The sequence below is a fragment of the Canis lupus genome, chromosome 4, assembly GCF_048164855.1.
Source record: "Canis lupus baileyi chromosome 4, mCanLup2.hap1, whole genome shotgun sequence".
In the NCBI taxonomy this organism is placed as follows: domain Eukaryota; kingdom Metazoa; phylum Chordata; class Mammalia; order Carnivora; family Canidae; genus Canis; species Canis lupus.
In genome coordinates this window covers 24,673,814-24,696,826 of record NC_132841.1, presented here as the reverse complement: position 1 = coordinate 24,696,826, position 23,013 = coordinate 24,673,814, and the positions used below count along the sequence as shown (strand labels likewise).

General features: G+C 40.1%; 2 protein-coding genes and 1 non-coding gene across 7 annotated transcripts in view; all 3 read left to right on the top strand.

Moving 5' to 3' along the window:
* Positions 1–2,527: 2,527 nt before the first annotated feature.
* Positions 2,528–13,837, top strand: MSS51 (MSS51 mitochondrial translational activator). 2 transcript variants are annotated; one of them, XM_072823551.1, is made up of 7 exons: positions 2,528–2,708; positions 6,157–6,400; positions 6,667–6,822; positions 7,865–7,989; positions 8,188–8,754; positions 9,080–9,173; positions 13,668–13,837. In XM_072823551.1, the coding sequence occupies exons 2-7, from the start codon at positions 6,180–6,182 to the stop codon at positions 13,768–13,770; spliced, it is 1,266 nt and encodes a 421-aa protein (XP_072679652.1). In that variant the 5' UTR covers positions 2,528–2,708; positions 6,157–6,179; the 3' UTR covers positions 13,771–13,837. The 2 variants fall into 2 exon arrangements, with proteins under 2 accessions (XP_072679652.1, XP_072679651.1); XM_072823550.1 differs by lacking the exon at positions 13,668–13,837 and adding an exon at positions 9,531–9,931.
* A 64-nt stretch (positions 13,838–13,901) lies between these two features.
* ANXA7 (annexin A7) overlaps positions 13,902–23,013 on the top strand; it is a 32,383-nt gene continuing 23,271 nt past the window's right edge. The window contains exons 1-3 of one of the 4 annotated variants that reach the window (XM_072823546.1): positions 13,943–14,041; positions 17,927–18,032; positions 22,365–22,419. In XM_072823546.1, the coding sequence (XP_072679647.1) occupies positions 22,366–22,419 (54 nt within the window). In that variant the 5' untranslated portion in view covers positions 13,943–14,041; positions 17,927–18,032; position 22,365. Of the gene's footprint in view, positions 14,042–17,926; positions 18,033–22,364; positions 22,420–23,013 lie in introns of all 4 variants that reach the window. The other 3 variants (XM_072823549.1, XM_072823547.1, XM_072823548.1) reach the window with 3 other exon arrangements.
* LOC140632776 (U6 spliceosomal RNA) lies at positions 16,298–16,402 on the top strand. Its single transcript, XR_012030467.1, has one exon. It is a non-coding gene; the product is annotated as a U6 spliceosomal RNA (small nuclear RNA).

Here is a 23,013-nt window from a genome sequence, read left to right as displayed (position 1 = left end):
TTGCCTTTTTTTTTTTTTAAACTTTGGTTACATATGTCTTACATGAGCATTAGTAACTGAGCACTAGAGTACTTTGGGTGACTGTTATAGGCCTCCTAAATCTAATATTTAAAATCACTATTTCATTTAACATTTAATTAAAAGAAAATATTATTGTGTAGAGTTTTGTTATATTAGTATTAGAACTTTATTGGGTATTTTAACAATAAGAAAAAGAATATTCATGATACTGTATTTTCTTGCCATCATATTCCTTTCTTCTTTTCCATAATCAAAATAAGTATGAAAATTTGCAAATTGAGGTAAATTAGTACATTGCTCAACATCTTATAATCATATGGTAACTTTAATTACAGTTTTCAACAATAATGATAATGATACACATTACAAAACATTAAATTAAAATGTATATACTTGCCTTATTCTGGGTAGCAAACAGAACTCAAATTGTTGATTATTATAGCTTTTAGTTGCTGTCTTATCAGCTTGCATACATACCATGAGCTACCCTTAAAGTTACTTACTATGCACTGCATACCTTAAAAGTTCTTCTGGATGTTCCTGTTTTATGAAAACTGTGCATCTCTAAATTAAGAGCTTAACTAGTTATGTCAATTACTAGGAACTTTCTTAGTCGTTAGGTCCATCACTTGGGTTATAAAGTGTTTGTGGGAATCTTGGATAAACATAAAACATCATTAGCAAACTAGAAGAATTATGGGTTGATGGTAAGAATGCAGAAAGGTAGTATACATTAAGAGTGTTAGAAAAATCACCAAGTGCCTCATAGACCACTTTCTAACTGTGAAATAAGTACCCCTTTTTAGTCTTTCTTCATAACTGTGAACCATAGAAGTATTTTTTAAGGTTTCACAATGAACCACAAAAGCATTTTTATGGCTTTTTTAAAAATGTAACTGATGATGAAAGCAAACTGAAAAGTTCAGTTCTTTCTAGATTGTAAATTGAAATGTCTACCAGAGATAGTATTAGTGATGGTAAAATATAAATTAATATTCAATATCAATTTTTTTCTATATGTCCCTTTATATTCAAAGAGGATACTCCTGAATTAGAAAAGGCCATCTCTGACTTCTTGTGCTTTCTGCAGTTCAGCTATTATTAACAGAATTCATAACCTTTAAAAGTTCTACAAGTTAAATTTGAAATAGGCATGAAACCTTTGCTTAAAATGAGTTACTCCTGTTTTACAGGATTTTTCCCTATTACAACTGATTTTCTTTCTCCACAGCTATTCTGAATAATATGTAATGTTTTGCTGCATCCTTAACACTTTCACTCCCTGTGTGTAGTTGCTTTCTACCGTTTGGGGTTCTTTTAGAATCCATTCTTTCCATCTGTTCATATGTAGATTTTTTATTTGCCACATTCCAGGATCTCAAATTGACTACAAGTTCTGTTTCCCAGTTTGATGATGTTCACAGAGGCAGGTAAGTGCCATAACTGGGACCAGATGTAAGCAGAAAATCAGGTCTTACAGTCATATAGGACCACTGCCCTGATATTTCTGGTAGACTCTGGAGCTTGGTAAGTGAAAAGGAGCTAGGAATGTGTATGTAATTAAATTCCCTGGATCAGGGATCCCTGGGTGGCGCAGCGGTTTGGCGCCTGCCTTTGGCCAAGGGCGCGATCCTGGAGACCCGGGATTGAATCCCACGTCGGGCTCCCGGTGCATGGAGCCTGCTTCTCCCTCTGCCTGTGTCTCTGCCTCTCTCTCTCTCTCTCTCTCTCTCTCTGTGACTATCATAAATAAATAAAAACTAAAAAAATAAATAAATAAATTCCCTGGATCAGCATTCATTAGAAGAAGGAATAAGGTGTTTGAATTTATTATTTTATATTTTCTGTTCCTAGAAAATTGAGTGCATTTTTAGTCGATAATATTTTGGTTTTGCTTACTTTATTCCTTTTTTTATTCTTCTTTTGAAATAAATGAGTGTACATGATGACATTCACTCAGAAAGTACGTTGCTCTCCTTTTTGAGAAAGTGAATTTTACAAATTAATTTTGTTTCCCCTACAGTTGATGTCCTTTTATACGATTAAGTGAGCTTTTGCATTTCCTCTTGGGTATTATGTTTGTGTTTAAGCCTAGCTTGATCATTGTTGAATTGTGTTTGAGCAGTGTTTGTTATGCTAAAAGGCACTTTGGGTTTGGGTTAACTCATCGTGGGTCTAGACTGACATCCAGAACTCCAGGCAACTCTAGGCATTGTTCTGTTGCTTTGAGGTAGTGCCTACCTTTCGAACCAAATAATCACTTCTGAACTAATCCCAGGGTTTTGGGTTTGTTTGTTTTCTCTGACGGTGTGGACTGAGAGCAGAAATGCCTTAGTGAGAGAGGTTCAGGAAGCAATAGGCTTTGTCTTAACTTAGCTTGCCTGACCTTGGTGAGTTTGAGAGTGTTGACAGAGTTCTGAGCTTTCTTGGCAGAGAAGGAAGGTCAGAAAGAGAGAAGTCCACGGGCGGGGGGGCCAGGTCCCTCCTACCTCGTTAGGGAGAATTCAGTGTTGTCTGTCTGGTTGGCAGGGCACACCTAGTCACAGAGACTCAGCATTTCAGCAGTTTGCAAAGAAAAGTGATATGAAGGGACAGCTGCAAGTCAGCCACAACCTAGATATGAGGAGATGAAGCACTCACTTCACTTGGAAGAAAGAGAGAAGGAAGGAAGCCGAGGGCTTAGCAGGGTAAGTTACTTTTCCATCAAACCATCTGCTTGCTTAGTTTATAGTTGAGTAAAACATTTATCACCCCAGGGAGTGTTAATCACTGATTAAGCAGCTGAATGTGCTTAATAATAGCAATATTCCTAATCTATTCCTCCTTTTCTCTTTCTTTTTTTCCAACTTCTTTTGAGGATTCCCCCTTTCCTTATCTTCCCAAAGATGTTTTGTGTTTGCTGGTGAATTAGGGAAAATTAGATGGGACTTTCTGGTCTGGAAGTTAGTGAGAAGGTTACTGGTTTGGGTGAAACTTGAGGCTTTGAGTGGTGAAGGAGAAAGACAGAAGACCTTGTCTGGGAATAAGTTAATATTGTAGGGAATTTGGAGATGAAAGATAAGAGTTTTTCTAGACTGTCCAGTTCTTGTCTCCTTCTCTTTAATCCTTGGTATTAGTGTTTTCTCTTTTATATACTGGGAATAAATTAGAGCCCAAGTCACTGGGAATGGCTAGAAAAAAGTTAAACTGATCCCCTGTGAGGTGAGGTAGGTTCTGATCTCTGGAAAATTCTAAAAGCTTATTATATAGAATTCTTTCCAACTTTTCCCTTGTCCCCTCTTTTTTTTGGCTAAGTTTCTCTCAATCCTGTCTGTTCCCTCAAAGTTGGAGGATCTTGGGATTCAGTGCAGGAAAGTTAGAACCAGGGAAGCTGGATCTGGGCCTAGGGTACACAAACTCAGGAGCCCTATACAAATGCAAGGACCTTCCTCCTAGAAATTTAGTTCATTTGTATCATAAACTTGCTCTAGACATAGAGGAAATGATTAGAGATTTCACTACCACTCCTCCCCAAATGGAGGCTTGATAGAGCAGATGAATGCTTCTTGAGTTGCAGTGATTCTGGAAATGGGATGAGAATGTGTAGTGATTAAAAGTGGAATGAAGGGGTGCCTGGGTGGCTTAGTCAGTTAAACTGATTCTTGATTTCAGCTCAGGTCATGATCTCGGGGTCATGAGATTGAGTCTCGCATTAGGCTCAGCACTCAGCACAAGGTCTGCTTAAAATTCTCTCCCTCTGCCTTTGCACCACCCCCCCCCCCCCCGCTTGCACAGGTGTGCTTTCTAAATAAATACATATGTACATAGAAAAATACATGTTTTTTTTTTTTAGTGGAAGGAAGAATCAGGTCAGTTGTTGCAAATGGTATATTCAAGTGTGAAAGTATCCTTTAGTAAAATGGCATGACCTTTTTTTTTTTTTTTAAGATTTTATTTATTTATTCATGAGAGACACAGAGAGAGAGAGAGAGAGAGGCAGAATCACAGGCAGAGGGAGAAGCAGGCTCCATGCAGGGAGCCAGAATGTGGGACTCGATCCCGGGTCTCCAGGATCATGCCCTGGGCTGAAGGTGGCGCTAAACCGCTGAGCCACCCAGGCTTCCCAAGTTTTTATTTTAATTGCAATTAGTTAACATACAGTGTTATGTTAGTTTCAGGTATATAGACAATAGATTTTTAGCTGGATGATTCTGAGAGGTCTTTGTTCTGCCACCTACACCTCAGCTGAATGATGATTCTTAAGAGTTTTTTCCCTAACAAATCTAGTCCAAAAGGATTAAATGTCAGACTATTTTTGTAACAAAACATGATCCCTGATTTGAACTTTAATAGTTATCTTATTCACAGTAAAACCAACCGCTGTCAGCATTTTTATCCTCTGCCATTTCCCTGTCCCTGGAGGCACTTAATCTGAGGGTTAATAATTTTTTAGATTCTCAATCTCTATAGATACTTTTATTTATTTTTTAATTGAGATGAAATTCATAGAACAAAATTAATACTTTTAAAGTGAGCATGACACAAAAAAATTAAAAAAATATAAAGTGAGCATGATGTGTCATACATTCACATTGTTGTGCAAACACCACCTCTGTCTAGTTCCAAAACATTTTCGTCATCCCAAAAGAAAAGCCCATAACCATTCCAGTTACTCCCCATTCCTCTTCTTCCCAGCCTCTGGCAACCATGAATCTGCATTGTCTCTGAATTTACCTTTTCTCAATATTTCATATAAATGGAATCATATAATGTGTGACCTTTTGTCTGGCTTCTTTCAGTTAGCATAATGTTTTTGAAGTTCACTCACATTTTGTAGCATATTATCAGTACTTCCTTTCTTTTTATGGTTTCATATCTGAAATATTTATTGCCAAATCCATATTGACACTTTTCCCTATGTGTTCTAAGACTTTATAGTTTTAGTTCTTACATTTTGGTCATAGTTAAAAATCAAATTCAAACCATTCTATTTCATTAATTTCTAGAGTATTCCCATCTACATTTCTATGTTCATGCTCTTTTTTGTGCTTAGAATTCCTTTTTTCTGTCTCCATGTATTCAAAATATTACCATTATTCAGGAGTCTATTCTGACTGCTACCTGCTTTATAAAGTCTTCTTACAGCTAACCAACTGAAGAGACCCTTTCCTTCTGATCTCCCATTAGTGCTTTAGTTTCACTTTTCTTATAGGATTTACATGATGCCTTATATTATAATTTACATTTGATCCTTCTATAAGACATTTAGATATCAAGTATATTTTTCATATTTGTTTCCATTACAATACTTTATGTATGATTATATACGTTTAGCAATAAATACTTGTTGAATGAGTGGATGTTTTTGTTTTTCCCAATATAGTTCCTTTTATTTACTTAGTCCTTGTGGAATGAATGGGAAAAGACAAGACAGGGAAGCAGACCTAGGTAGTGGGTGAGTGTGGGAGTAGTTCTATTTCAAAATTCACCCCATTAGGAAATTTTCCTCATAATTTGTATAACTTGCTTTGACTACATAAATCTTAATATTGTGGTGCTGATTTTGTATTGCATTTAATTTCGACTTATGGGTTGATTGCTTAAAAGTGTGATGATAGGTCTTCTAAAATGAATGTTCTATTTCCCTAACTAGGTGAGATTGACTGACTCTCCAATTAGTTGGTAGTTTGGGACAACCAAAACTTCTGTTGTTTTTTCCTCCCTTATTTAAGTTGATTTTTTAAAAGCATAACAATATATAAATATATTCTTAGTATTCAATTCAAACATTACAGATAAGTCTAAAGTTCCTTTAGATTAAGCCAGTTTCTATCTCATTACTTCTTTCCCTCCTCAGAGTTAGTCATTGTTATTAGTTTTATATGAGCCCTGCCAGACTTTTTCTATGCATTTACTTACATATATATATTTCATATAGAACTTCACATGTAACACATATATGTATAATTGCATTGATATCAGTTCTTTCCCTCCTATTTTTTTAACTGTCCGCGGTGATCAATAATCAGTAGATCCTAAATAAATCTTACTGATACCTGGGTCTGAGAGACTGGAATGAGAAGTGAAAGGTCAAACATATGAAAACAAATCACATTTGTCTATCTTGCAAAATTTCCATATCTCTTCTACATATAGCCCCCAGGTATCAGTGGACAGCCATGGCTCCAAGATCTCGGCAACGAAGGCACAAGAAATCCCCCTCATCGGTGACTCCCGTGGTTGTGACCCCACCCACAGTTGTGACCTCTGTGCCTCTGACCCTCTCAAAATCTGACCCTAGTATTGATGCACTTGGCTTCTTCTCCTTGGATAATAATGTTCCTGGCCTATCCCAGCTAATCCTTAAAAAGCTAAACATGAAAAGCTATGAAGAATACAAGTGAGTTACTAGTTCTGTGGAAGAGTAGTATATTATCTCTGGTAGAAGTGATTTTAGAAGGCAAGAAGGAATGTAACTTGGGAAATATGGGGCATTTACAATGAGGGAGTTTCTCCTGACTTTTGCAAGGTTTATTACTATAGAAGAAATATTTGCTTATGTGAGAAATAGTGGGAGTAGATGGAAACATATAGGAGGCAAAGTATAGATCGTGAATGATTTTGGAGATCTTCTTTCTATTGCTACTTCTCCATGCCATTTTGCAGGTTGGTGCTAGATGGGGGTGCTTCTGTATCAGGCTTTGGATTTCGATGCCCTCAAGAAATGTTCCAGAAGATGGAGGACACATTCCGATTCTGTGCTCACTGTAGAGCTCTTCCTAGTGGCCTTTCAGACTCCAAGGTCCTACGGCAATGCAAGAGGTGACTAATTGGGGCTAATAATAGAGTCTTCCAGAAATGATCCTACTCTAAGACTTCATTGCAGAAGGAAAGGTCTAAGAGTTTTCAGAATAACTTCAGGCCCACCCTTCATTTTGTGTGCTCCAGGCCGCAGAAAGATTAGAAAAGGATTTGGCTCCTCCATATTTTGGGTATTATGGGGAAATCAGACCATGGTACAGTAGTCCCCCGTATCTTCAGTTTCACATTCCATTATTTCAGTTATGCAAGGTCTGCTACAATCTGGAAGCAGATGATCCTCCTCTGACTATTGTCAAAAAGTCAATAGTAGCATAATACTGTATTACAGCACCTGTGTCATTCACCTTACTTCATTTCATCATGTAGGCATTTTATCATCTCACATCATCACAAGAAGGGTGAATACAGTACAATAAGATACTTTGAGAGAAAGAACACATTCGTACATTTATTAAAGTATGTTATAATTGTCTTGTTAATATCTTACTGTGCCTAATTTATAAACTTTATCATAAGTATATATGTATAGGAAAAACCATAGTATGTATATATATATATATAGGGTTTGGTACTCTCCATAAGTTCAGGCATCCACTGGAAGCCTTGGCACTTATTCCTTGTGGATAAGGGCGGGGGGTGGGGGACTACTATATACTATTCTCTGCCTCCCTCTTGAGTACTCAAGGGGAAAGATCTTATCTGTTTTGAGGAGGTTGGAGTTGAGCCATACCTGTGATAAGAAGGTAGCTGCAAACTTCTGATTTTTCTTTTTTCTGTAAAGAATGTAAAAAGTGAGTTGTTCCAGATATGGACTGAGGTATTACTCTGACCCAAGAGAATAATTACGTTCCTAGTATCTCGTGCTTCCCCTGCCAAATGTAATCTCCAAATTTGGTGTATTAGCTCTCACTCCTCTCCCTACCTTCCCTACCCGGTGACCTTTCTTTCTGGATACAGGAGGTATCAATTCCCTTCCCTAGACATCCCTAAATCACTTTTGAGGTATAGGAAGGAACATCTATTTCTGGGGCTCATCTTTCAGGTGCAGAAATGTCTATTACTGTGGTCCAGAGTGCCAGAGGTCAGACTGGCCAGAGCACAGGAAGGTTTGTCAAGAGCTGCATCTTGTAGCTGTGGACCGTCTCATGGAATGGCTTCTAGTCACAGGTGAAGTGGTGGTGTTGGAGAACTTTGCGACAGTAGTCATAGTTGGTTGTATTTGGAGAAAGATATGAAAGCATGTTGTTATGAGGAAACATGAGAAACTGAGTGGGGCATTGCTGGTCACAAATTGGAGGAGTAAACTTGGAAGGAATATTGAAGGCAGGAAAGGATTAGGTTACTCTTATCCCTTCTTTCCTACAGGTGCTTTTGTCTTACCTTCAGGACCTTGGCCATGCCTGGCTGAAATTGTACAGGGCTGGGATACCTGGTTTTCGATGCGACATTTACAGCTAGATGCTACACTGGATGCTGTGCTAGGCAGTCATGCCATGACCATCTTGTGGGCCAGTGTAGGACGACCAAGGCCAGACTCAGATGTCCTGCAAGGCTCTTTGAAGCGGCTGCTGACAGATGCCCTATCACGGCCTTTGACACTGGGCCTTGGGCTTCGGGCCTTGGGGATAGATACTGGGAAAATTGGGGGAAGCACAGTGCATGTGGTTGGTGCTTCCCATGTGGAGACATTCCTCACTCGCCCTGGGGACTATGATGAGCTTGGCTACATGTTTCCTGGACACCTTGGCCTCCGTGTGATCATGGTGGGTATAGATGTATCTGCTGACTTTACACAGAGCACCTCAACTTCCCCTCTGGAACCTGGCACAGTTCAGCTTAGTGGCCATAGGGGCCTCTATCATGATTTCTGGGAGGAACAGGTAGAGACTGGACAAATAGCTCGTCCAGATTTGGTGGTGGCATTCCATCCAGGTAAGAGTCATTCAGGGGAATACTGGGTGGCTTTTCTGGGAATTCTCCATCCTGACTTTTGTATCTTCTATATTTGGAACCCCATTCATTTGGTCAGGTTAAACACAATATGATGACAACCTTGATTGATCATTAGCCATATGTGCTATACCTGGGTTCAGAATTTTCCATTGAAGAACCTGGGGTGGGTGATGATGGTAAATGAGCACTGGAGGTGAGCAAAGTGAGGGGAGGGGTGGACACAATCCAAAAAAGTATCTTGCTTAGGGTCTACCTCAGCCTTTCCCCTCTCTATACCCATTTCTGGGATTTTTTTCTCCCATAGGTTTCCATGCTTCCCCAGACTTGATGGAGGCTTGGCTGCCCACCCTCCTGCTACTTCGTGATTATGAGATCCCTACATTGATCACTGTTTACAGGTTTCAACTTTTTCCTATTTGTATACCTCCCTGACTCACTCATACCTCTCTCTGTATAGATGAGCTTATTTCTCTCCCCCTTGCTCATCTTCTATCTTCTGGTGAGGATTTTCTTCCTTTCCACACTTGGCTTTCTAATCCCCTTGGAACCAAGTCCTATGCTAGTTAATCAGGTACTTAGTGACACATGTGGGAGGGAGGGATACCCTTGCCTGTATAGCCTTAGGTAATTTGGGGGATTGATGAGTCCAGAAGTATCAAGTTCTGAGGAAGTTTCTCCGGTGTCTCTCATAATTGGCAGAGCAATTTCTTCTTCTTCTTCTTCTTTTTTTTTTTTTTTTTTTATGTCTCCTATAGCCATCAGGAGTTGGCAGCTTCTTTGCAGATTCTGGTGGACCTGGATACACACATCACTGCCTATGGAGCTAACCCTTTTGCGTCCCTCAAACCTGAACAGGTCTATTCCAACCCCAACAAGCAGCCAGTATACTGCAATGCCTACTATATCATGTTTCTTGGAAGTTCCTGCCAGCTGGATAGGATAGGAGGCAACGGGAAGAGAAAGTAGATGGTGGGGTTTAAATAGCTGAACCAGATCCTGACTAGACTCCCCCCTACCCCTTCTGCTCATGGTCTCTCTCTAAAATAAATAAATCTTTAAAAAAGTTAAAAATAAATATCCCAAGGTATATCAGACTTAGTTGAATATACTGGAGTTAATCTAGTCTACACCATAATAAATTCACTTTGCTTCTCAAGTCACTTGTTATTCTATTTCCTATTCACTGGCAGGTATTACTTGTGTAGTCACAACACCTCAAGATTAGAGGTTTCTCTCTTGCCAAAGGAGTGATTAACACCAGCTCTCTGTTTGGGCCTGCCACTCTGCCACATCCTGTCTCATGCCATCTTTCTCTTATCACATTCTCAAGATTAGGATATTCCTTAGGTATTCGTTCCTACAACCTTGGCATGATCTCAGCCTCCCACCCCTAATCCTAACACTTATATACATTCCTATTGCCCACTCTCAGAGGGGTAGTGTTAAAATTCATGTAGTTCTGGGGCACTTGAGTGGCTCAGTTGGTTAAGCATCCGACTCTTGATTTTGGCTCAGGTCATGATCTCAGGGTGGTGGGATCGAGCCCTCTGTTGGGTTCTACACTAGGAGTGGAACTTACTTTAAAAAAAAAGTTAAATGAAAATGTTTGCAAAACTGGAGGACTCACATATTCCAATTGCAAAGTTTACTACGAATCAATAGTAATCAAGACAATGTGGTACTGGCCTAGGATAGACATATAGATCAATTAAATGGAATTGAGAAGCAAGAAATAAATTTGTAATATTTATGCTCAATTGATTTTTGCCTAGAATGATAAAACAATTCAATGGGCAAAGAACAGACTTTTTAGCAGATTGTGCTGGAACAACAGGATTCCACATGGAAAAGAATGAAATTGGACACATACCCCCCCCCCCCCACACACACACAACATATAAAAATTAACTCAAAATGGACCAAAGGCCTAAACTGCTAAAACTTTACAACTCTTAGAAGAAGACATAGCAGTAAATCTTCAGGAAGTTGGATTGGGCAATGATTTCTTAAATATGACACCAAACCTGTAAAGCAGCCAAAATTAAAATAGATAAATTAGACTTTATTGAAATTAAAAACTAAAAAGGACAACATCAAATGAAAAGCATGGGAGAAAATACTCATAAATCACATATCTGATAATGGACTTCCATCCAGAATATATATAAAGAACTGTTACACTCAATAAAAAAACAAATACAATTTGTAATACAAATTGGGCAAATGATCTGAATAGATATTTTCCCCAAAGAAGATATACAAATGATTGATAAGCACATGAAAAGACGCTTAACATCTTTAGTCATCAGGCAATAAAAGTCAAAATCATAATGAGGGACGCCTGGGTGGCTCAGCGGTTGAGCATCTGCCTTTGGCTCAGGGCGTCATCCTGGAGTACCGGGATTGAGTCCTACATCGGGCTTCCTGCATGGAGTCAGCTTCTCACTCTGCCTATGTCTCTGCCTCTCTCTTTGTGTGTCTCTCATGAATAAGTAGAATCTTAAAACAAAACAAAATATGAAATAGCACTTCATCCATTAGAACGATGTAATTAAAGACTGAAAATAAGTGTTGGTGATATCGAGCAATTGTGATCCTCATAGACTCGTGAGGATATAAAATGGTGCACCATTTTTGGAATACAGTCTGGCAGTTCCTCAAGAAGTTAAACATTGAGTTACTATTTGGTCCAGCAGTCTTGCTCCCTGGTATGTCCCAGAGAAATGAAACCATGTACATATGTGGTCATAGTGGCACTATTCACAAGAACCAAAAGATAAAAACCTAAATGTCCATCAACATACGAATGGATAAATGTGGTATATCCATGTAGTGAAATACTTGGCCTTAGAAAGGAATGAAGTACTGATTGATGCCCAAGGTTCATGGATGAACCTTGAAAACATGTTCATTGATGTTCGTGTTAAGTGAAAGAATCTAGTCAAACACTACACAGTGTATGAGTACATTTATATGAAATGTATAGAATAAGCAAATCTATGAAGACAAAGTAGATTAGTGGTAGCATATAGATGAGGGTTATTGAGGTAATGGCTTAAGGGTATGGGTTTTATTTTGGAGGTGATATAAATGTTTTTGAAATTAATTGTGGTGGTATAGGTCTATATGTGACTATATTAAAAACGATTGAATTGTACACTTTACATGAGTGGATTGTATCTTCATAAAGCTGTTACAAAAAAAAATTGTTTTTAATCTTAGAGAACATAGGGGTCCCTGGGTGGCTCACTTGGTTAAGCCTCCAAGTCTTGATTTTGGCTCAAGTCATGATCTCAGGGTTGTGGAATTGAGGCCCATTTTGGGCTCCGTGCTAGACACATAGTCTACTTGATATTCTCTCTCCCTTCTGCTCCCCCTCTTTGGGGGAACAAAATCTTAGGGAATGTAAAAATGGAGAATATTTGCTAAGTGCTTAATGCAATGCCTAGCATATTGTTCATACTTAATAAATGGTACCTCTTGTTAAATTCATACTACTTTAGTTTTACACGGTAATGTAAACACATTGAGCTAGCAATACTGTGTAAGCACTGATTTGATGATGGAAAAACCACTTGGATGTGCCATGGTTCAGACAAGATAATGCAAGTGCCAGCTAAAGTGATAGTAGGAGGCTTGGAAAGGAACAGGTGATTTCTAACAAGTGAATAGTGACAGTTTATAGATAGAGAATGAAAGTAAAATCTATAGAGTTTGGTTACTGATTGTGATGGGTGAAGTGCAATGTATCAGAATCAAATCAGGAGACAGAAGCCACACAGTAACAAGGGACACAAAAGTTTCCAACTTAGTAGGCTGGTGGTGAGAGTACCTAAGTCTAAATGCCTAGCTTCATGCTAACTGCTGAGAAATCTAAGATGGCTTCTGCCCTTAAAGTGTTTCCAACTTAATAGAAGGAGACTGACATCATTAAGCGCAATATATTTCCTTACTCAGCAAATGAAAAAATTTGCATTTTAAAAACCTTAGTGAAAATCCCTTAGGATAGTGCTATAATGTGATTCTAGCACATGCTCCTCTCAGCAGGTCTGTCAGAGCCATTTTTTCCCCCTCCAGTATTGGATATAAATCTCTGCTTATTTGATCACCAGATCAAATGTTAGTCTGGATTTTGGGGGCCATTCATTTGGGGGAATGATTTTTTCTAAAGAATAAATTGGGCTATGTCATTCCCTTGTTTCAACTTCTCCAAGAGCTTCCCTCTGAAACCAGAAAAAATCAAATTCCTGATGAGGAAGCTTTTGGGTGGAGAAGCATGTAGAGTAATAAGTTGATGGTTCTCAAACTTAAGTGTGCATTAGAACCACCTGGAAGGCTTGTTAAATTGCCAAGCTCCACCCCTAGGGTTTGATTCAACAGATCTAAGGTTGAGCCCCAAATTTGTATTTCTAACAAGTTTCCAGGTGATATTGCTGCTGCTGGTATGGGGACCACGCTTTGAGAACCACTGTAAAGGGAAGCTGGTTTTTGCTCTGGAATAAACTTTTTTAAGATTTTATTTATTCATGAGAGACACAGGGAGAGGCAGGCTCCCTGCAGGGAGCCCGATGTGGGACACGATTCTATGACCCCGGGTTCACGCCCTGAGCCCAAGGCCGACGCTTAACCACTGAGCCACCCAGGTGCTCCTGGAATAAACTTTCTTAATGAGTTTAAAATACCGGTCTGAGCCCTTGAAATTACGTAAGATATTTAATGCTAGTGTGGGCGTCAAATTTTAGGGCTCTAGTGTGAGGGAAGCCTAGTGTCACCCAACAACCCGTTTAGAGTGGTTTTGATTGACGTATCTCGATATCTGAGTAGCATCCCCAATAAGAATTAATTCATTTCATAGGGATCTAATAAAAGTCACGATCTTTATCCTTTACAAGGCCTCAGGGGAGGACAGTAAATCAGGCGGAGGGGCCGCACCTGGACGCCCAGCCGCCCATCACGGAAAGGGCTCCGGAATTTCTTAAAACCGCTGTGACTTGAGAGAGCCCCCAACGGAATTAGAGAAACGTGACAAAGCCGGCCGGTGCCCGGGCAGGCCGCGTCTCCCCACAGGTGGGGCTGCGGCGCGCGGACGACGCGACAGCCTCGGGCGCGGCGGGCGGCCCCGCCCCCCGCACCAGGGGCGTTCCCGCGCTCCCACCGGGCTCGGGCGGCGGCCGCGGCGCTCCGCCTCTGCGGGCCCGCCCCCGGCTCCATCTTGCTGGCGACCAGGGTCGGGCTGTGACGCTGTGACGCTGCTCCCCCGGGCCAGGTGAGGAACGGCGCCCCCTACCCCTCCCGCCCCCCTCCCGCGCGTCGCCTCGCTCAGGCCCGCTGAGGCCCGCGGTCCGGGAGGCGGCCGGGCCCGGCGCGTGTCCCCGCGGGGGGAGGGGGGTCGGCGGAGGGGCCTGCGGGGCGGGGGGCGGCTCTGCGCGCGTCTCGCGACCCGGGCTGCCCGGCGGGGGCGGGGGCGCGGCGGCGGGGCGGCTGGGCGGCTGGCCAGCCCGCGGATCCTCCGCGGCCCGAGGGTCAGAGGGAGCAGTGACACAGGTGGGGGGACTGAGGCCACGGCCCAGCTGAAGTGACCTCAAGGCAGGCTGAGTAGGGAAACCCGCAAGGAGCAACAACGAAAGCTGACGGGCGGGGATCCCCGGGTGGCTCAGCGGTTTAGCGCCTGCCTTTGGCCCGGGGCGTGATCTTGGAGACTCGGGATCGAGTCCCACGTCGGGCTCCCTGCCTCTCTCTGTGTGTCTCTCATGAATAAATGAAGTCTTAAAAAAAAAAAAAAAATGGCTGGTGACTGGACTTTCCGGTGACACAGCAAATTTAGGGAAATTTGTCAGGCGCCTCACTAAGCCTAGGACAGAATGCCCAAGCCTCAGATTGTACATTGCCTCAAGGAGACTGTTCTGGGAGATAACATTCCAGATTGGATTCCTGGTCCCTGAACAGCAAGCGTCCCGAGAGAACACTTCCTCTGAGAGAGAGAGAGAAAGAGAGAGATGGAATGTTCCCCATCAAGTGACAGAAATGAGAAGTCCTGACGGCCTTTAGACTCCCTGGTTTATTCTATCTCGTAGGGACCTGATCTGATAACCTGCCCTAATGAGAGCTAATGAGTTACCTTTCAGACACGGAAGGAGTTTCAGGCACTAGTTGGCCACTCCAAATTTAAGCTGCTTTTCGGTCCTCACTGATGGTGGCTGCCTACGCTCCCCTGAAGTCCCCGCCTGAAGTGCCCGCCGGCCCTTCCTTTAGTTCTTCATCCAAGGGCCCTGACTGACAGATTTAAATTGTCCTTCCTGACCAAGAGGCGGGTTTCAGAAAGCTGTAGTATCTCCTGTTGGCCATCTTCTCTTCACTTGCCCTTCCTGTTTTGTATTTGTTTCATAGATCTGCAACAGCTGCCTCTTGTGTTCCTTGGACTTCTTGCCATCTTGAGACTCCTATAGTGAGACCCACCCCTTTTAGTAACTGACTCACTGGGTGGAGATGGTTTGGAGAACCAAGAATGATTTCTAGTCTTTTAAAAGTAGTTGCAGATCGAGAATGTTAAAAAGGAAATAAAAGGTCTTGTTTACCAGTATAGTCGTCTTTATTCCTTGGGCAAAATGAGTAATTTGTTGAGTCATCCTGGGATTTGTTTAGTTTTTTGCAAAGGCTTTTTAAATCCGCCTTTTGAGTAGATGATACATGCACAATTCCAAAAGAGCTAAAAGTACATTGAAAATTGAGTTTCCTTCCCATGATGCCTCAGCTCGCCTCCCTAGAGGCAGCTACTGGTTTCTACTTTTCTGAGAATACTTTCAGGGATAGTCTCTTATACGTAGAAGCAAATATATCTTCTACGGTTATAGTTGCAGTTTATCTATGCAGGGTTCACCTGGCCTTTTTTCCACACTTAATATGATTTAGAGATGGTTTCATATGGATTTTAAAAAACTGAATTTTATTTTTTATTAAGTAATCTACGCCCAACATGTGGCTTGAAGTCAAGGACCATGAGGTCAAGAATCACATGCTCTACCAACTGAGCCAGCTAGGTACCCCAAAAGCTGCTCGTTTTTAATAGCTATGTAACACTTCATTGTCCGGAATCCATTCTACCTGTACTTTATTGATGGACTTTTATTTATTCTAAAGATTTTATTAGAGCGAGTGAGCATGAGCCAGGGATAGGGTGGAGGGCTCGAGAGAGAAGCAGACTCCCCGCTGAACAAGGAACATGAAGCAGAGCTCCATCTTGGAGCTCAATCCCAGGACTTTGAGATCATGATTTGAGCAGAAGGCAGCCACTTAACCGCCTGAGCCACGCAGGTGCCCCTTGATGGACTTTTAGATTGTTTTTAATGTCTTCTATTACAAATAGTGCTGTAGTGAAGAGCCTTGTACATGTGTAATTTTACATTTGTGCAAATAAGGTACATTCCCTGGAAATGAAATTGGATTCTAGGACTTTTATAATTACATTCTTCAGAATGTACCCAAATTCACCTTCTTAAATTTGCTTTAAGTTTTCTTATATGCAGTGCTTGCTTCAGCAGCACATATACTAACATTGGAATGATACAGAAAAGATTAGCATGGCCCCTGCACAAGTTTTCTTATATGCAGATAGTCTTTACTTCATTTTTATTGTGTTTTGAAACTTGTTGACATAATTTCTCTAGGCCTTTAGGGGTAAGATTTAATATAGTAGTTAAAGAATGTAGAAATAGGACTTTGTCACTGGAACAATTCCTGAGATTTAGAAATTTAAATGTAGTCTTTGGTACTGTTAACTAGTTGCCTTTAAAATTTTTCTCAAAATTATCAGATTTTTTTTCCCCTTTCTTTTGACACTGACTCTTTTGCCGTTGGTCCATCTGATTGTTCTAAGATGCTGTTGTCCTTTTATTCCTTATACCAAACATTCTTAGAGAAGAAAGGAAAAACTGATTTAGCCTCTTCCTATTTTCACATCTGAGCGTTTGAATTCCAAATGATTTAGAACTGACTGGATCAATTTTCTTACTATCTTTCCTATTAACTTATAATTTTGACCCAATATTGACCCAATATATGCCCATTCATTCTCAATTTAGTGTTTTTAGCTTCTATCTTGTGCTTATAAGAGACACTACAATAAATTTTTAAGATTTTACTTATTTAGCTTTTTTTTTTTTTTTTAAGATTTTATTTATTTATTCATGAGAGACGCAGGGAGAGAGAGAGAGGCAGAGACACAAGCAGAGGGAGAAGCAGGCCCCATGCAGGGAGCCCGACATGGGACTCGATCCCTGATCCCCAGTCTCCAGGATCACACCCTGGGCTGAAGGCGGCGCTAAACCTCTGAGCCACTGGGGCTGCCCACTTATTTACCTTAAAATCCAGCATGCATGAGCTGGAGGAGGGGTGCAGAGGGAAAGGGAGGGGTACAGAGAAGTGAGGGAGAGGTTAAGAATCTCAAGCAGACTACATGCTGAGCATGAGCCCTTACACTGGGCTTAATCCCACAACCCTGAGATCATGGCATGAGCTGAAGCCAAGAGTTGGATGCTTAACCCACTGAGCTATCCAGGTTCCCCCTATAACTTAAGTTTATTATCTCATTTTCCTATACTGTGTACTCAAAAGATAGGATACTTTCCTCCCCAACCTTTCTATCAGCACCTAGGACAGTACTTATTACATAATAGGGTTCTGTTATGTTGAATTGGATTTGTTTGGGGTCTTGATATAAAAGAAAATACATATCATTTATTAGCCGTAATGGGGAGAAGAGCCAAAACACATGGAAAAATTTAGCAAATTAGATGGTAGATTCAGAAACAACCAAAATATTCTGGTATACCAAAATATGATTAATAGACCAGCATCAGCATCACCTGGAAGCCTAGTTAGAAATACAGAATCTCATACCTCATTTCAGAACTACTGAAGCAGAGTATGCATTGTTTTTTTAGACTTTATTCATGAGAGACACAGAGAGGCAGAGACATAGGCAGAGGGAGAAGCAGGCTCCTCATGGACTCAATTCCAGGACCCTGAGACCATGACCTGAGCCAAAGGCAGACACTCAACCACTGAGCCACCCAGGTGCCCCCAGAGTATGCATATTTAACAAGATTCCCAATTGATTTGCATATACATTAAAGTTGAAGTACTGTTTTATCAGGTACATTGTTCAAAGAAGGAAGCGAGAAGATTTGAGCTGGATAAGTCAGGAGAGGTGAGCCCAGGCATGAGGCCCAAGTCAGTTAATAACAGTGGCTGAAGCAAAGGTATGCTGGGAATGGGTCAGGTGGTAGAGATTTCACATTGGAGGTTAGGTATTGTTAAGAGATAAAGTGCATAAGTAAATTAGAGCTAGTACTAAGGTGACCTGAATGTCAGGCCTATGAATTTTCATTTGACACTCCAGCAGTAATCCTTGAGTTCTGACCTGAAGAGGGATATGCTGAAAGAGGAGCATTTTAGGAAAATTATAAGTGTGAGAGTACATGGGAGGACGTAAATAGAAAAGTAATTTTAGTAAAATAGACATCAAGTGATAAAAACATGATCTAAGGATATGGCCATGAGAATAGAAACTACAGGAAGAGTGGGAGAGGCATTTCAAAGGAAAAGAAAAACATTAGGTTAATTAATATACTCAGTAATAGGTAATTTAAGTAGTGGTACTAGTAACAGGTACAGAATTTTTTCCAGGTTTCTTTTTAAATCCTAGTCAACGCAGTACAATATTAGTTTCGGGTGTAGAATTTAGTGATTCATCAGAACACCCTGTGCTCATCACAAGTGCTGTCCTCAATACCAATCACCTGTTAAACCCTCCCCACCTTCCCACCCTTCTCCTGTAACCATCAATTCTCTATAGTTAAGAGTTTCTTGGTTAGATATGGGATATTAAGAGTGATCTGTTGGGAAAAGATGAGTATTTAATTCCACACATACTGAAGGCCTCCTAGCTGACTTCTCTCTTAATATACTCCTCATTCTGTTTTGATGATTGTCCATCTTATAATTATATTCCCACCTTTTGCCTTGCACACATGGATGTTCAACTTTCCTGCCAATGTATCCAGCACCTTTTATTTTTTTAAAGATTTTATTTATTCATGAGAGAGAGAGAGAGAGAGAGAGGCAGAGACACAGGCAGAGGGAGAAGCAGGCTCCATGCAGGGAGCCCGACGTGAGACTCAATCCCGGGACTCCGGGGCTACGCCCTGGGCCGAAGACAGGCGCCAAACCGCTGGGCCACCCAGGGATCCCCTCCAACGCCTTTTAAAACTTAGTTTAGGGGCTCCTAGGTGGCTTAGTGGTTGAGCGTCTGCCTTGGGCTCAGGTCATGGGTCCTGGGATAGAGTCCTGCATCAGGCTCCCTGCAGAGAGCCTGCTTCTTGCTCTGTCTCTGTGTGTCTCATGAATAAATAAAAATCTTTAAATAAAACTTAGTTTAAACTTTTGAGAATTCTGTTACTCTGCAATCTTAGTACAGTGTTTTTATGGTAGATGCTAAATAAATGATTATTTGACTTTATATAGATGTATTTGCCAGGTATATTGCATCTGATCACCAATAGTTTTTTAGATATGGTCAGGCAATGAAAGGGTATTGTTTTGAATGTTTGTTTTTGCCCCTCTATTGTTTATTTGCATTTGTTTTAGGCTAGTAGTGTTTTCTTCAAATGCAAAAGGTATTTACCCATACATATATGTATGCATATATTTGTGGGGTTTTGGTTCACCCTGGCTGCATTTGTTTTACATGAGTTGCCTTTTAAAATTTTTTAAAAATTCAGTTAATGTAATGTATTATTGGTTTCAGAGATAGAGGTCAGTGATTCATCAGTCTTATATAACACCCAGTGCCCATTACATCATGCGCCCTCCTTAATGTTCATCACCCAGTTAATCCCCTCCCCTCCCCTCCAGGACCCTCAGTTTGTTTCCTGTGATTAAAGAGTCTCTTGTGGTTGGTATGAGCTGTCTTTAAAAAGAAAAACAACAAACTTTATTATGGAAAAATTTTAATATGCAAGTGTGGACAGAAGAGTGTATTGAATACCCACGTACTTGTCACCCAGCATAAATAATCAACTCATGATGATCTAGTTTCATCTGTACTCCAGCCCAACCCTTTCATGTTATTTTCAAGTGATTCTCAGACCTTATAGAATTTTATCTATCTATCTATTCAGTGTGTATCTCTAAAAGATCAGATGCTTTACAAAAATCAATACTATTATTTAAAGATATAATAATTTTTTCACATCAGATGTTCAGGTTATTGTTTGCATATCCAAAAACAAATGAGCACCTATTGAAGAAAATAACTTTGAATTGATTCTGTCCTTCTCTTTCTCCTTCCTCTTTCTTTCTTTCTTCTTTTTTTTTTAATAGAGAATCTTAACCAGGCTCCATGCCCAATGCAGAGCTTGATCTCGCAGCCCTGAGATCATGACCTGAGTTGAAATCAAGAGTCAGGGCAGCCCCGCTGGCTCAGCGGTTTAGCACTGCCTTCAGCCCAGGGTGTGATCCTGGAGACCCAGGATTGAGTCCCATGTCAGGCTCCCTGCATGGGGCCTGCTTCTCCCTCTCCCTGTGTCTTGGCCTCTCTCTCTGTCTCTCATGAATAAATAAATAAAATCTTTAAAAAAAAAAAAAAGAAATCAAGAGTCAGATGCTTAACCAACTGAGCCATCCAGGGGCCCTGATCAAGCTTCTAGATCTGACTACAAATTTATAGTAAATAACTGTTCAAGATTATCATGGAGATTGAATTGGCAAAATGCAGGTTGAGGAGATTTCAGGAGAAACTGTCTGGTTCCTTTAAGCTACACAGAAAAAAATAAGTGAGGCTTATACAGAGATTTAAGAGACATACCAACTGTCTAGAATATATGGACCTTATTTGTATACCAACTTGAACAGCCAAACTGTAAAAATTATTTTGAGACATTTGGGTAAATTTGAACACTGACTGGATATTTAATATTAGAAAATTACTAAGTTTTTAAGGTACAATATTGTAAATGACCATGGTTTGAAAGAGTCTTCTTTTGACACATGGTATATTGACATACTTATGAGTTAAGGGATATGATGTCTGGGAATTTGTTTTAAAATGATCTAGGGAAGGGGGCGCAAGGTGGCTCAGTTGATTAAATGACTTTGGCTCTGGTCACAGTCTCAGAACCCTGGGATGATTGAAACCCACTTTGGGCTCTGCACTCAGCAAGGAGTCTGCTTGTCCTTCTCCCTCTCCGTCTGTCCCTCCCCCTGCTCAAGCACACACTGGCTTCTCTCTCTCAAAAATCTTAAAAGACCTATGGAAGGGTAGTGGTTAGGATACAAATGAAATAGAATTAATTATGACGTGATAATTGTTGAAACTAAACATGAAGTTCATGTGAACATTCATTATATCAGGTTGAACCACAAGAAATTCGTATGTCAAAACAGTTGAATTTCAGGAACGCCGTGTATTTCAATCTATCACTGTTCTAAAATCTGTGAATTTTCCATAACAAGTAAACAAGTACAAAATAAACAATAAAAATATTTAAAAGATAATTAGGAATTAGGACACTGACACATTGATGATATTATGGTTTTATTTTAAAAAGAGCCCTGTTAGGGACACCTGGGTGGCTTAGCAGTTAAGTGTCTGCCTTCGGCTCAGGGCGTGACCCCAGGGTCTGGGATCCTGTCCCATATCAGGCTCCTTACAGGGAGCCTGCTTCTCCTCTGCCTATGTCTCTGCCTCTATCTCTCTCTGTGTCTCTCATGAATAAATAAATAAACAAATCTTAAAAAGAAAAAACCTGTTAATTATTTTTAAGCCCTGTTTATTAAAAGAAGTTATGTTTGCAGGGATATATACTGAAGTATGTATAGGTTAAAATGGTAGCATGTCTGGGATTTGCTTCAGAATAATCCAGTGGAGTGGTAGGAAATCAGTGAGAGTATTGAAAAAACAAAATTGGCCATGAATTAATAATTACTGCAGCTGAGTGTTGAGTCTGTGGGGTTTCTTATACTATTTACTTTTGATTAAGTTTGAAACTTAATGAAACAATCAAAAATTAATAAAAAGGTATATGTAACTACAGAATGTTAACTGTTAGCCATTTAATGTTACATCAAATAATGAGATATCTGTGGCACCTGGAAAGCCTTTATTTTAATATTTACATATTCATTTTATTTTTTAAATATATTTTAGTGTTACCTTTTCTTTGTGGCAAGGAACTATCGTAAATTTTGCATTAATGGAAGTAATATAAAGCAGGCATAAAATAGATTTAAGTGAAAAATTAATTGGCTTAAAAGATACTCCGTAAATATTCCATAAAATAATAGTACTAATAGTGTTCAGGTATGAAGAGAATGAAGTCGGAACATTTACTGTGTTATACTGATTCCATTGGTATGAATGGTAAAATGAAGAAGCATTTTATAAACTTTGCTGATACCTCTAATATCCGCATGTTGAATGCTTAACAGACTCTTTTGAAGATCTCTTTTGTGTAAAACCCCATGACAATATATATCTTCAAAGGACTTAACTCTTATAAAAAATTACAGAGGACATTTTTTTATTGTTACAGAATGTCATACCCAGGCTATCCCCCAACAGGCTACCCACCTTTCCCTGGATATCCTGTGAGTATTGCCACTTATAAGAGTAAAATAGCTTGTGTACTTGGAACAGGTGTTGTATAGGACTAGCCCATGAGAGATCTTACAGGTATGTTAGAGCAAGGGTCATAAACTCAATTACCCAGAGGTACTGAGTAGAAGAATAAGTGTATTAAGGCAGGTGTTATGGAGGAATGAGAGGGTGCTTGCCTAGTTTATGGATAGTTGACAGTTACTCAACTTTAGCCTCACATAGGCATACTGGCAGGCAGACTCCATGTTGCTAGATATTCCATTTCTTAAGTAAAGCCAGATATGTGGATTTGATGTGAAATTGCTCCAACTTTTTGAATTGGGAAATTTTTTAAAATGTTAAATGTTGTATGAGCCAATAAAACATATGTAAGCTAAATCCATCCCATGAGTCACTGTTTTTTAACCTTTGTGTTAGAAGGTTTAAAATAATTAAGAAGGGCTTGACCCAGAGATAACAAATTGCAGTGGATTAAAGATCCCTGGGTTTGTGGTTCTAAGACTTTTACTATTCGAAGTTCATTTTACAATGTGCTACTGAGTTCTGCCTTATTGATACCTGTACTATGAGGACTAAACTTATAG